This window comes from Squalius cephalus (assembly GCF_949319135.1).
Source record: "Squalius cephalus genome assembly, chromosome: 20".
Classification (NCBI taxonomy): domain Eukaryota; kingdom Metazoa; phylum Chordata; class Actinopteri; order Cypriniformes; family Leuciscidae; genus Squalius; species Squalius cephalus.
The window spans coordinates 32752485-32765799 of record NC_137141.1 but is presented as its reverse complement, the minus strand read 5'-3'; the positions used below and the strand labels follow the sequence as shown (position 1 = coordinate 32765799).

The following is a 13315-nucleotide window of genomic DNA, read 5'->3' as shown; positions in this document are numbered from 1 at the left end:
ACTAAAACAGAGCTTTTTGGCAGCAAACACACTAGATGGGTTTGGTGAACACAAGGATAAAAAGTACCCCATGTGTACAATTTAATATACCGTTGGATCTTTAATGTTGTGGGCATATTTTTCTGCTGGAGGTCCTGGACTTCTTGTTCAGATACATGGCATTGTGGATTCTATCAAATATCAACAGATAAAAAATCAAAACCTGACGCCTTCTGCTAGAAATCTTATAATATGCCGTGGTTGGATCTTCCATCAGGACCACGATCCAAAACAAACATCAAAATCAAAACAAAAATTTGTTGTGGAGCACAAAATGAAGCTTCTGCCATGACCGTCCCAGTCCCCTGACCTGATGAGTGGAGTGAACTGAAGAGAAGAAGCACAAACATGGATCTGGGAATCTAAAGGATCTGGAGAGATTCTGTGTGGAGGAATGGTCTCTGATCTCTTGTCAGTTATTCTCCAAACTCATCAGGCATTATAGGAGAAGACTCAGAGCTGTTATCTTGGCAAAAGGAGATTGCAAAAAGTATTTAATGAAAGGGTTTCAATAATTGTGGCCAACGTGTTTTGGAGAAAAACATTTATTTCATAATGTGATTTTCCCCCCACTTTCAATTCTTTTACTTCAATGAAAGGTTAGAATTTTGCACATTTTTTGAATGAAAGATCACAAGGATAATCGATGCAGATTTATTTTTTACAGCCAATTTTGATCATATTTACCAGGGGGTTCAATAATTGTGGAGGGCACTGTAATTACAGTAATGTGATGATTTATTTTTGCATAGAATAAAGCTTGATCGAGCTTAGGAGTCAGGGCTGTTTTTATTATTGTAGCTCTATTAGGTAACGTTATTAAAGTATTATCCCTTGCCTGTATTTTGTTACATATTCATGAAGACTTACAAAAGGAGATGTTATGAAGAATATCATGTCAGTTAATTTTTTATACTGTAAATTAAAAGGTGAATGAGAATGTCTCTGTCAGCTCAGCTCAATTGTCATATCAATTTAAAAAAAAAATTATTATTATAATAATTGTTTGCAGTTTAAAGGGATAGTTCACTTTGATATTATTTTTTGATATGTTTTAGCTTACCTCGAGGGCATCCAAGATGTAGGTGTCTTTGTTTCCGCAGTAGTTTCAATTTTGATATTTTTAGGTCAAACCGTTCTTGTCTGTCAGTCATATAATGCAGGTCTGTGGTCACTGTCTCAAACCCCAAGCACAGAGTCCAAATTAAAACAATTCCCCATCGTCCAAATGAAACAATTCCCCATCATAAGTACACATTGATGGCCTAAGACACGAAACGAGCGGTTTGTGTGAGAAAACGAACAGTATTTATATCGTTTTTAGCTCTTGAAAACAGCACACCGTCCAAATGATCTGACGGCGCGGGCGGGTATAGATGTATACTTAGATGTCGCCTTGGCTACTGCAGTTCATTGGAACGAAACCGTAGCAAAGCGACATCTAGTGTATCTATGCGGGTATAGATGTATACACTAGATGTCGCCTTCGCTACTGCAGTTCATTGGAACGAAACCGTAGCCAAGGCGACATCTAAGTATACATCTATACCCGCCCGCGCCCTCAGATCATTTGGACGTGTGCTGTTTTCAAGAGCTAAAAATGATATAAATACTTTTCGTTTTCTCACACAAACCGCTCGTTTCGTGTCTTAGGCCATCAATGTGTACTTATGATGGGGAATTGTTTCATTTGGACGATGGGGAATTGTTTTAATTTGGACTCTGTGCTTGGGGTTTGAGACAGTGACCACAGACCTGCATTATATGACTGACAGACAAGAACGGTTTGACCTAAAAATATCAAAATTGAAACTACTGCGGAAACAAAGACACCTACATCTTGGATGCCCTCGAGGTAAGCTAAAACATATCAAAAATTAATTTCAAAGTGAACTATCCCTTTAAGTGTGTCTGTAATGCAGCTGATAATTTTTTTTATTTTTTTTTTTCTATTGAAAGAGAACATAATATTTAACCAATGCTTAGAGAGCATTTGTGTGTGATTTGAGTTGGACAGAAATCTGAAAACTTAAAGAGAATGACCGGTTTAGTTGCTCAAAGTTCATTAAAATAACCATTTCAAAAGCTGAAGTGATTTTCTTTTTTTATATTATAGTTAGAATATGTATAACTCAATGTTTGTAACTAATTGAAAAGGCTGAATAATCGTTCCAAACGTACTGATTAGTCGGCGAAAAAATCGATGAATAGTCGATCAATCGTTCTAATAATCGTTAGATTAATCGATTATCAAAATAATCGTTTGTTGCAGCCCTAGTGTGCGTGAATGAAGTTTGATTTAATCCCTAAACGGCGCCTCATACTAGGGCTGGGAAAAAAAATCGATTTGATTTAAAAATCGAGTTGGTAGGTCAAATCGATTCATATTTTCAAAAAATCGATTTTTTTTCCTCCCCCTCTTCAGTAGCGTACAATACATACATTTTGCATTCCCAAATCTTCCTTCAGAGTTTCCGTAGCACGCTCCCTGCGGCGCAGCCCTCGATGCTTCACGACATTATGACTAGCATGTTTAATTTTTTAACGGTCCTCCGTGAGTGAGAGTGAGAGAGATAGTGCGTGTATGTGAGTGAGTGTGTATGTGTGTGTGTGTGTGTAGGCTATATGATCACTCGAGTGAGCTTGTGTATGTGCGAGTGAATGAGTGTGTGTGAGACAGCTCACGATGACTGGTCGGAAAACAACGTGTAGTCTGACATTTCTTGTCCACGACGTGACAAGATTTTTAGGAGTCAAAATCGTGTAATCTGACAGTGACTATCGTAACAGACAAAAATAATCGATTCGAATCGTAAATCGAGTTTTTTATTCAAAAATCGCAGATTTTTTGAGGGGGAAAAATCGCCCAGCTCTACCACATACTTATACACTTGCTGGGAAGCCGGTCGCGGCCAGGTTGGGTTCATTCATAACTTGGCGCCATGATGTCATTTTGGAATGATATGCTAAAGCGTTACCTGCGGTGTCAACCCCCCTCCTTCCTGCCACCAATCAACGCGCCCCACACTTGCATTATTAAAATGACCGTCCACGACAGCCAAAATATCGCATCAGATCTCGCGAGACAATAATGCCTTCAGAAATAAGGGTCTGAGGAGCTCTGTGTTTATTTTTTTTCCACTTTTCTTTTTTAGAAGGGCCTGAAAGACTATAATACAGCAGTAGGTATCCAAGGTGATACTAGGTTATGACTCCTTTAAAAATCTAAATGTTATTAAGCTTCAATTTTAAAGAATATAGAATATTAAACTACTTTTAAATGCATAGCAATACATTTTATTAAAAGAAAACACAAGCATTTTTACAATTTCTGCCTCTCATTTACCACCCCAATTGAAGAATGACCTAATAAATGGGTTAATTTCTAGATATGACCAGTGAAATAGTTTGAATACTGTTTTAACCTGTTAACCGTTGCCAGTCAGATCAGACTGGCAATAGGGTGGGCACTGCAGTTTATAAATGAGATCAGAGTTTATGATTATTAGAGAAATAAAAGGCTAGATAAGCTAGAAGTCATTTCTCTACCTTTAAAGTCTAAAGAATGTCAGCAGCAGAACAAATTTATAAAATGCACACTGTGAATTCTCTGTGACATCACTTGGAATGTGACTAACTCAAGTTTGTTTACAAGATATGTTACGCTTGACAACGGTATTAATTCTACACGTTTTAATCTGCTCATATTATTTTATAAATAATAGTCTGATATTTTCAATCTGCAAGATTGTGTACAAGACTAAGTCTAGAAGATTTAGCTGTTTTTCAACAAACGCCAAGCCAAACTGTTCACTGTTACTCTGTTTCTGGTATACTGGTTAAATAAGGAGAAAAACCTTCACCGGCTACAATAATGTCGGAGGACACCAAACAAGACAAAACGGACAGGAAGACATCCAAGATACAACTGGGGTTAGATTTCACAAAATATCAAGGTGAGCACATTTTTATTGTATCTGATCTGTCCATAGGTTTGTTCCGATCAGAACATGTGAGTGGCATTTCTGATTATTCCGCTCCGCTCGCTCAACCCAGAATGGCCTGCTGCCTGGTTCGAAAATATGGAATAAGGGCTGCCTTAGACTAAATATTTTGTCTAGTCGACTAGTAGCCTAGTTGTTAATTTAGCTACCTGTACGTACACACCGCCGCTGACTTGAGCTTCCAAAGTTACCGGCAAAACGCCAGCAACCAATCCTTCGCGCTGGCTGATTCCGGAGAAACATACGATGTAATCTTTCGTTCCGAGAAAATGGAGGCGAAGCTGATCATCGCCGTTGCTGGGTCAAAACCATAGATATCAAATAGTGATGGGTCGCGAATGAGCCGGATCTAATATAATGCTGCCTTCATGTCCTATGGAAAAGATGATAATTTTCACTTGTGAACTGGTATTTACCCGTGTGTTGTGTTCAAATGCTTTTGTTGTCGTATGTAGTACCCGGGCCGGAAGGTCTGTGAGAGTATCTTTTTTATCTTTACAAAAAAAAAAAAAAAAAACGTAAATGTGGTGCTTTCTGATGATTAAAACATAATAATTGAAAAATAAATAAAACGACTTAAAATGATTAAATATGAACTAAGGAAACTGTGGTGAAGTTGAAAATTGAGTGTTAACGCATTATATTACAATGACACCACATTGTATAGGCTACAAAAACTATCTGCTAACAGTATTCACGACTCTTGCGGTGCACGAGCGCAAAACCTCACAACACCCACCCCCTGTCTTTTTACAATGCAACAAAATATTTAAAGAGCAAGCTATTACAATCTATATTAGGCCTATGTATACGCACAGATAATATAACAGTATATTAGTCAGTAATTTTTATTAAGTTAAACAGTGATTGGATAACGTTTTTAATTTAAAGTTTTTAATTTAAGGCCAACCCACAATTGGTCTGGCCCATCCAAAACTGGAATCCTGGCGCCATGCCTGTGTCCATCTGAGCATATATTCAAGAAAATAAAGAAAATAATTATTTAGGCAGTAATTACCTCCATTGAATGTTTTGATGAGTTCACAATTTATATATTTGTATTTTTTTTATTTTTTTTTTTTTTTTTTATGTATCTAGGCCTTGCAGTCCTTCTTGATAAGGAGGAAGATGCTCTGTTCAGGGCAAGCCCAGCTCTGTTCAGGGCAAGCCCAGCTCTGAAAGGTATCGAGAAATACTTAATTTTCTTAATGTTCTAGTTTAATTTAATACTTAATGTTCTACATTTTCTTTTCTTTATTTTTACTGATATCATTTAAATACTGATTATTACTATAGCGTTTTAAGTCAAGTCAAGTATATTTGTATAGCGCTTTTCACAATACAGATTGTATCAAAGCAGCTTCGCAGTATTAAATTAAAATAATACAACAAGGTAAGTATAAATTAAAACTTCTGATTTCGGCAAGTCGATTTCTTATCAAAACAGTACTCGAGTTACTCGGGCCGAACAGCTGATCATAGCTGTACAGGGCGGATTTTTATTACTCATCTCAATAAATAAATCTAACAATTGAATCTAAAATAAACAAAATATTTGTATCAGTCTTAAATGGAAAACATTTTAACATAACATAAATTTCTTCAAAGTTAACAAGACTCATAACTTTTCTTTGCACGTAATTACTGAGTTCTTTCCAAAACATTTGGGTCTTGGGACAATCCCAGAATAGATGGTTGATAGTCTCAGGGGAAATTTTACAAAAAGCACAAATATCTTCAATGTTCACTTTAAAACGCTGTACCACGAGTGACTTAACTGGGTAAACTCGATGGAAAATTTTATATGAAACCTCTTTCACTTTGTTTGTGATGCAATACTTATGAGGTGTCATCCAAACTTTACTCCAATCAATACGTTTTTTAAATAAAGAATTCCAGTGAGTAGTAACAAGAAGTATACATTTAGATTGAGGCAGGGAACACAGAAAGTATTATTACATCCAAAACTTGTGAAATCCTTGCCATGCAACTTAATACAAGAAGGAAATTCTTCTACTGTTGTTTGTAGAGAATAATTATGACTTTCTAATAATCTCAAAATTCCCTTGGGAATTGCATGCAAAACCAAAAAATATTGGACAGGATCAACTGAAAAGTTATAAATATGAACAAATTCAGTATAATTATATAGATCACCGTCCTTTTTGATCAGCTGTTTAACCCAAATAATTACCTTTTCAAACCAATTCTCAAAAAATATTGATTTGTTTCTAACCCTTATACATCTGTTATTCCAGATGTTACATTTATGGGGGGGAAATTATGACTATACATAAGAGTCTATGAGAGTAATGCTTGTTTGTGGAAACTTGCAAGTTTAATGGGTATTTTGTTAACATCATAATCACGTTTCAGTATTAATTCTAAACCACCTACTTTTTGAAGTATAAAATTGGGTACTGTATACCATATACTTTGTTTATTTTTTAAATAATTTTGGAGCCATTTTATTTTAAATATCATATTAGAGGTCTTAAAATCCAATGCATTCAATCCTCCTTCAATTCTTGATCTACAAATATTTTCTTTTTTTCTTTTTTTAAACTAAATAATTTATTTTAATGGTTTGTCTGAAAAGGTTGGTCTATAGGCCTTATAATGTGACCAGCTACTTGACAGGATGTGGTGTGCTAAGCTCTCTTTTCTCTCATTTTAATCTCATTTTACAGACAGAGGTGAGACAGACAATTATGCAGAGAGCACAGCGAGAGGGGATGAGGAAAAAGGAGGAAAAGAGGTAAGACAAACAGAGAATGAAGAAACAGAGAGAGGAGAAGCTGAGGACGAAGGAACAGAGAGAGGAGAAGCTGAGGACGAAGGAACAGAGAGAGGAGAAGCTGAGGACGAAGGAACAGAGAGAGGAGAGACAGAGAACGAAGGAACAGAGAGAGGAGAAGCTGAGGACGAAGGAACAGAGAGAGGAGAGACAGAGAACGAAGGAACAGAGAGAGGAGAGACCGAGAACGAAGGAACAGAGAGAGGAGAGACAGAGGACGAAGGAACAGAGAGAGGAGAGACAGAGGACGAAGGAACAGAGAGAGGAGAGACCGAGAACGAAGGAACAGAGAGAGGAGAGGCAGAGGACGAAGGAACAGAGAGAGGAGAGACAGAGGACGAAGGAACAGAGAGAGGAGAGACCGAGAACGAAGGAACAGAGAGAGGAGAGGCTGAGGACGAAGGAACAGAGAGAGGAGAGACAGAGGACGAAGGAACAGAGAGAGGAGAGACAGAGGTCGAAGGAACAGAGAGAGGAGAGACAGAGAACGAAGGAACAGAGAGAGGAGAGACCGAGAGAAGATGCCACCTACACATTTGGACTGAAAAGCGACAGGGTCAGTTTATTCCTTCTTGTGTTTCTTTAACAAGAACTTAGATTAATGTATGAATTGAATAGTGATTGTGTGACCTATGATGAGGGAACAACCAGTGATACCCTTGGTAGTACCATCAAATGATAGCCTATAGTGATGTCATCAGGATACACATACACCTGTAGGCAGTGGCCCACCTTACCGGGTGAGCACGTCGTAGTCCACCAGAATTGATAGTTTACCCACTTCTTTTTTTACCACTACACCTCTGGAGCTTAGGTATCTGTAACTCAAAGGGTGCATATTCCTTATTAGTTTACAATTTAGCCTGGGAGATTATTTTTTGTTTTGTTTTTTTCTTACTTACTCCCCCTCCATCATTCTCTTTCAACCCACAAATCGTCACTTAGAATTATTAGGTCAGAGACAATCTGAACCAAACTTTTATTTGGGGAAAATTTTAATGCCATCATCAAAGGCTCTACTCCCCACAAAATAAGCTTTACGACCTTTCTGTCTGGCATCTTTTACCATGGGCCACAGGAGTTTTCGTCTCTCCACGTCCAGCGCAGTCAAGTCCTCTGTAAACTGTAAACGCTGTGCCTGAAGGAATTCACAGTTTCCAAAGTAGATCCCGAGTAGACCTGTTCATGAACTGAATTATCGTTGCTCTTGGGCTTCTGCCCTGTTCTTTCTGACCCAGTCTATGAACAATGTCCACATCAACTTGGCATCTCTCCTTTAGCTCTGGGGCAACCGAACCGCAGATTCCAATCACCAGACACTTGAGATCTTCATCCGTTTTCTTGGGAACACCGCGTCAAGTTCCTTCTCCTCCGATATCTTTCTGCTTCATTGACTTTTCGTTCAAGCTCAGCAACTTTCTGCTCGTGCGATTTAGTGATTTCTTTCACCGCTTTATTTCGTCTTTCAAATCCTTAACTTCATTCAGCGCAAAGTCAATTGACTTTTTCAGGGTTCCAATGCTGAGCGTATTTTCTCGAATCAGATTCTTCAGGTGCCCCAAACCTTCATTAATTTTCTTGGATAAGAGAGTTACAATATTCTCTTGCATCTCAAGAAGCGACGGCTCGTCTTTCTTTTTTTTGGAACAAGGTTTTTCTGGCGTGTCAAAAACCATATCTGCCATACGCTGAATATCTTTCTCGATGGTATACGAGTGATCTGCCATCTCAATGTCATTGCGTATACCCTTTTCTTGACTTTTTTGTGTCTCCACAGATATCGATGCTTTAGAAGCAGCTTTCTCTTTTCGTTTAAAGGCAGCACCAGAGCTGTTGACCGGGGGAACGATTCCAAAATCTATCGTCTAGTTAACCATCCAATGTAAAATACATGTATCCTAGTCCATAAAATATGACAATGAATTTCTCCCTTCACAAATATTTGGAAAAAACACCCTTAGGACGTCCGCAGCTAAGAAAGTTTATCCACCTTGGCCGCCATCTTGCCGCCCCCCACACATCTGATGTGTGGTGTCAGTTGGTGATGTTCTGCCTTCTCTTTCCAGTGTTTTTCCCAGTGTTCCAGTGTTGGACCAGGTCCACCGCCTCTGAAACTCACACGGCATCTGAGACTGAGACGGCATCTGAGACTGAGACGGCATCTGAGACTGAGACGGCATCTGAGACTGAGACGGCATCTGAGACTGACAAGGCATCTGAGACTGAGACGGACACTGCTTCTCTACTGGCATGGCTTTGGAGTCTCTTATCGATCTGGATATCCCTGCTTTGTAAACTGTTACTGTCACAGTTTGTGGTATTTATAATTACCCTTATTACCATACTTCTTTTGGGACTGTTACAACAATGCCTGCAAATGAGTTTCAGACTGCTTAAGAGAGTGCTGAGACCTGCAATCCGCCAGATGGTCGGCCTGCTCCGGAGAGTGTTTACGACATCTGCACTGGGCTGGATTTCCAGACTGCATCAGACACCGCCTCAGACACCTGCACTGGGCTGGATTTCCAGACTGCATCAGACACCGCCTCAGACACCTGCACTGGGCTGGATTTCCAGACTGCATCAGACACCGCCTCAGACACCTGCACTGGGCTGGATTTCCAGACTGTTAACACTGCTTCGGAGACTGCACTAGCTCCTTCCGTGCGCTCTTTATTTTATTTTTTATTTTTTTCTCTGTAACATGTATAGCATAGCCTTCTCTACCAGCACAGGTTTTACATGTGATAAATGCAGGGAGATAGTCAGGCTGGCGGAGAATATTTCAGAACTAGAGACACGCATCCAAACTTTAAGTGATGTTTCATTAACTAAGTTCGATCTCGGTTACTTAACTGTAACCTTGTTCCCTCAGAAAGCAGAACGAGATGCTGCGCTGCTCAGCGCATTGGGAACGTCTTTAGTCGTGACCAGCTGTGAATATTGTGTGTAACACGTCGATAGAATTGACCCGGAGGTAATATAGCCTCGGTCGATGACGTCATCGGCACGCACCCGCATCACAAGGCTATAAATAGATGAGCCACAGGTGCATCGTCAGGACATTTTGTCTGAAGAGCAGTCCTGGGACACGGACTGGACACAGTCTATGAGATTTCTCCTGCTCCGGCATTGTGAACGGTGGAGGGCAGGAGGCCTTTAGAATGACCGGATGTACAGCCGAAAATGGAACCTTAAGCAGGTAATCAGGATGAGGATGCAAAATCACTTTCACCATTCCTGGGGCAAAGTCTAAGCAGGATGGAGAGATAGACAGAGCCTGCATATCCCCAATTCTTTTCAAAGAAGTTATTGCCATAAGAAAAACCATCTTAGAGTCAGAAGTAGGGCTGGGCAAAAAAAATAGATTTTTCGATTAATCGTTTTTTAAAATGTGGTCAATTCAAAATCGATTCTCAAACGCCAAGAATCGATTTTTTTTCCATCTTTATTTATCTATTACCCAATAATTAGTTTTCCTCCACTTTTCATATAGGCTTGCAAACTCAATTTTATAGCTAATGCTGTGAGATTTTATGTTAGTTTTATCTAAATCATAAAATAACCTCAATTAGTGCTGCACGTTTAATCATATCGCTATCGCGATGTCAAGCCTATACGCAATTAGGCTATATGATGCAAAATGCTGCGATTTTGAACGAAATAAACAAATTTGGGCTTTTAACGCAATGCAGCATCTGTTAATTTTTTGTCATCCTTTGGCTAGTGTTACATGATCCCGCTCTTATTCATGCAAATGCTTTTAAACCATTCATACGCGACAAGACAAAATAGATCTCGCTGCCTGTGAATGTCCTGACTGTGACACAGAAAAACTTGCGATGAAATCGTGCGTGCGCACAAGACAGCCCAGAATAGAGTTATCTTTCACGCTTGAATGAACAATAAAACACACAATAATGCCAAAATGTCTTTTTGTTAAGTATTTTCATAACATAAGAGTAGTCTTATGATGAACGTGAAGAGTTATGACCCGTGAGAGAATGAGGCGCGTGTGAGATCCGCGTCTCTGTCAACAGCGGCTGGTCTTAAAGGGACAGTACACAGTAGCCACTAATCATCTCTGTCGTTAAAGTTAATCAAAGAACAAAGGGAACAGAGAAAAACACTTATGTTCTTATCTAATATTCCTAAATCAATTTTGAACTCAGAAATAATCCATTTCAATACCTCTCCCCATACAGGTGACACACTACATTCAGTATTTGCAATCTGATATTTCTCTGCTAACTGATTTATCTTCCTGATTTATTTTCCAAAGACAATTTAACTCTCCGTAATCCCAATGGCATTTCATTCGCCTCTACTAATAATGCATTGACTGGTGTTGTTTTAGTTGCTCCTAAGCATATTCTAAGAGCTCTATATTGTATCCTATCTAGACTTCTTAATAATGATTCTGATGCTGACCCATAAATCATGCATCCATAATCAATTGTAGATCTGATCAAGGCTTGATATATTCTTAGCATTGAGTCTCTTTCTGCTCCCCATTCTTTCCCAGCTATTGCCCTCATCACATTTAAGATCCTCCTGCATTTTTTATCTATTTCCTCAATATGTTTAGAGACTTTGTTTAAAGAGCGCATTCGCGACCTCTCCTTGCAGCACCTTCTCCCCGCTAGACTCTCTCTTTCGTTCATCATTTTGAATTCATTTATGGTTAATGGGTGCTCGAGTAGTTGATTGTTTCCGACAGCGCCGACTAGCGGTTGAAGTAGTCGATCTCTCGACTACTCATCTGGTCTGTGCAAGCACTAGTAAAAATAGGCAGGTAGCGAAGAGTCCTAAAAAAAAAATTCCATTTGAAAGCATAGATCCATACAATCTATCAATAATGTGATTTGTTAAACATGAATAGGCCTAAATTCATATCAATTTTGACAGGAATTAAAATGAGGCTGTATAGAGATAAAAGTAAAGTTGGTAGACAAAAGCCCAGTAAAACAGTTTTGAAAGTTGTGAGTTTTGAAAGTTATGTGATCTATGACCTTTATACACTCTGCATCCTATTGTAAAGACTGCAAGTCTATTCCTCATAGCCATGTTTTCAGCCACATAAAAATCTGAATTTGTCACAAAAGTCATAATTTCCCTTACATGGTAACTTTGAATTTGTTCTGCAGGAAATTATGTAAAATCAAAAAGGCAAGATGCATTATAGGTTAGTTTTTGCTACATTTAAATTGACATTACTTTTCCAAGCTTTTAAGTTTAAATCAAGTCTAAGATATTGACTTAATGACATATAGTAGTATTTAGTTGTATTTGGACTCTCTTTTACTCAGACTTGACTCAAACTTGATTGACTAGGACCCACCACTAATTTCTGGTTTATGATTTAATGATGAAAGGGCAATCTTGTCATATAAAGATAAACTGAATTACTATTTTTCCCAACATAGCAATCAACTAAGTATGAACCTCTTTAATCCCAGTAACCATTATACTGATCAAAATAAATAGATTCTGCCTTCTCTTGCCAGTGTTTTTTCCAGTGTTCCAGTGTTGGACCAGGTCCACCGCCTCTGAGAGTGACACTACCTCTCCTACTGCATCTGCGACTCCCAGTACAACTGAGACTGCATCTGTGAGAGACATTCCATCTGAGATTCCCACTGCATCTGAGAGTGACACAGCATCTGAGAGAGACACAGCATCTGAGAGAGACACTGGCTCTGAGAGAGACACTGGCTCTGAGAGAGACACAGCATCTGAGAGTGCACAGCATCTGAGAGAGACACAGCATCTGAGAGAGACACAGCATCTGAGAGAGACACTGCATCTGAGAGTGACACAGCATCTGAGAGAGACACAGCATCTGAGAGAGACACAGCATCTGAGAGAGACACTGGCTCTGAGAGAGACACAGCATCTGAGAGAGACACAGCATCTGAGAGAGACACAGCATCTGAGAGAGACACAGCATCTGAGAGAGACACTGCATCTGAGAGTGACACAGCATCTGAGAGTGACACAGCATCTGAGAGAGACACTGCATCTGAGAGTGACACAGCATCTGAGAGAGACACTGCATCTGAGAGAGACAGCATCTGAGAGAGACACAGCATCTGAGAGAGACACAGCATCTGAGAGACACAGCATCTGAGAGAGACACTGCATCTGAGAGAGACAGCATCTGAGAGAGACACAGCATCTGAGAGAGACACAGCATCTGAGAGTGACACAGCATCTGAGAGAGACACAGCATCTGAGAGAGACACTGCATCTGAGAGAGACACAGCATCTGAGAGAGACACAGCATCTGAGAGAGACACAGCATCTGAGAGAGTCACTGGCTCTGAGAGAGACACAGCATCTGAGAGAGACACAGCATCTGAGAGAGACACTGCCTCTAAAGTGAAACGGAGTCTGACACTGTCTCTGGGAATCTCACTGCATCTGAGAGAGACACAGATATTCTCACTGCGTCTGAGAGAGACACTGCATCTGA

The 13315-nt window shown here is 39.4% G+C and overlaps 1 protein-coding gene across 1 annotated transcript; it reads left to right on the top strand.

Moving 5' to 3' along the window:
• Window positions 1–3913: 3913 nt before the first annotated feature.
• LOC307148541 (uncharacterized protein) lies at window positions 3914–12970 on the top strand (the record flags this gene model as incomplete). The annotated part of the gene is made up of 6 exons (XM_079854149.1): window positions 3914–3995; window positions 5142–5225; window positions 6734–7396; window positions 8907–9131; window positions 9266–9504; window positions 12368–12970. The coding sequence occupies 6 exons, from the start codon at window positions 3914–3916 to the stop codon at window positions 12968–12970; spliced, it is 1896 nt and encodes a 631-aa protein (XP_079710275.1).
• Between the last annotated feature and the right edge of the window lie 345 nt (window positions 12971–13315).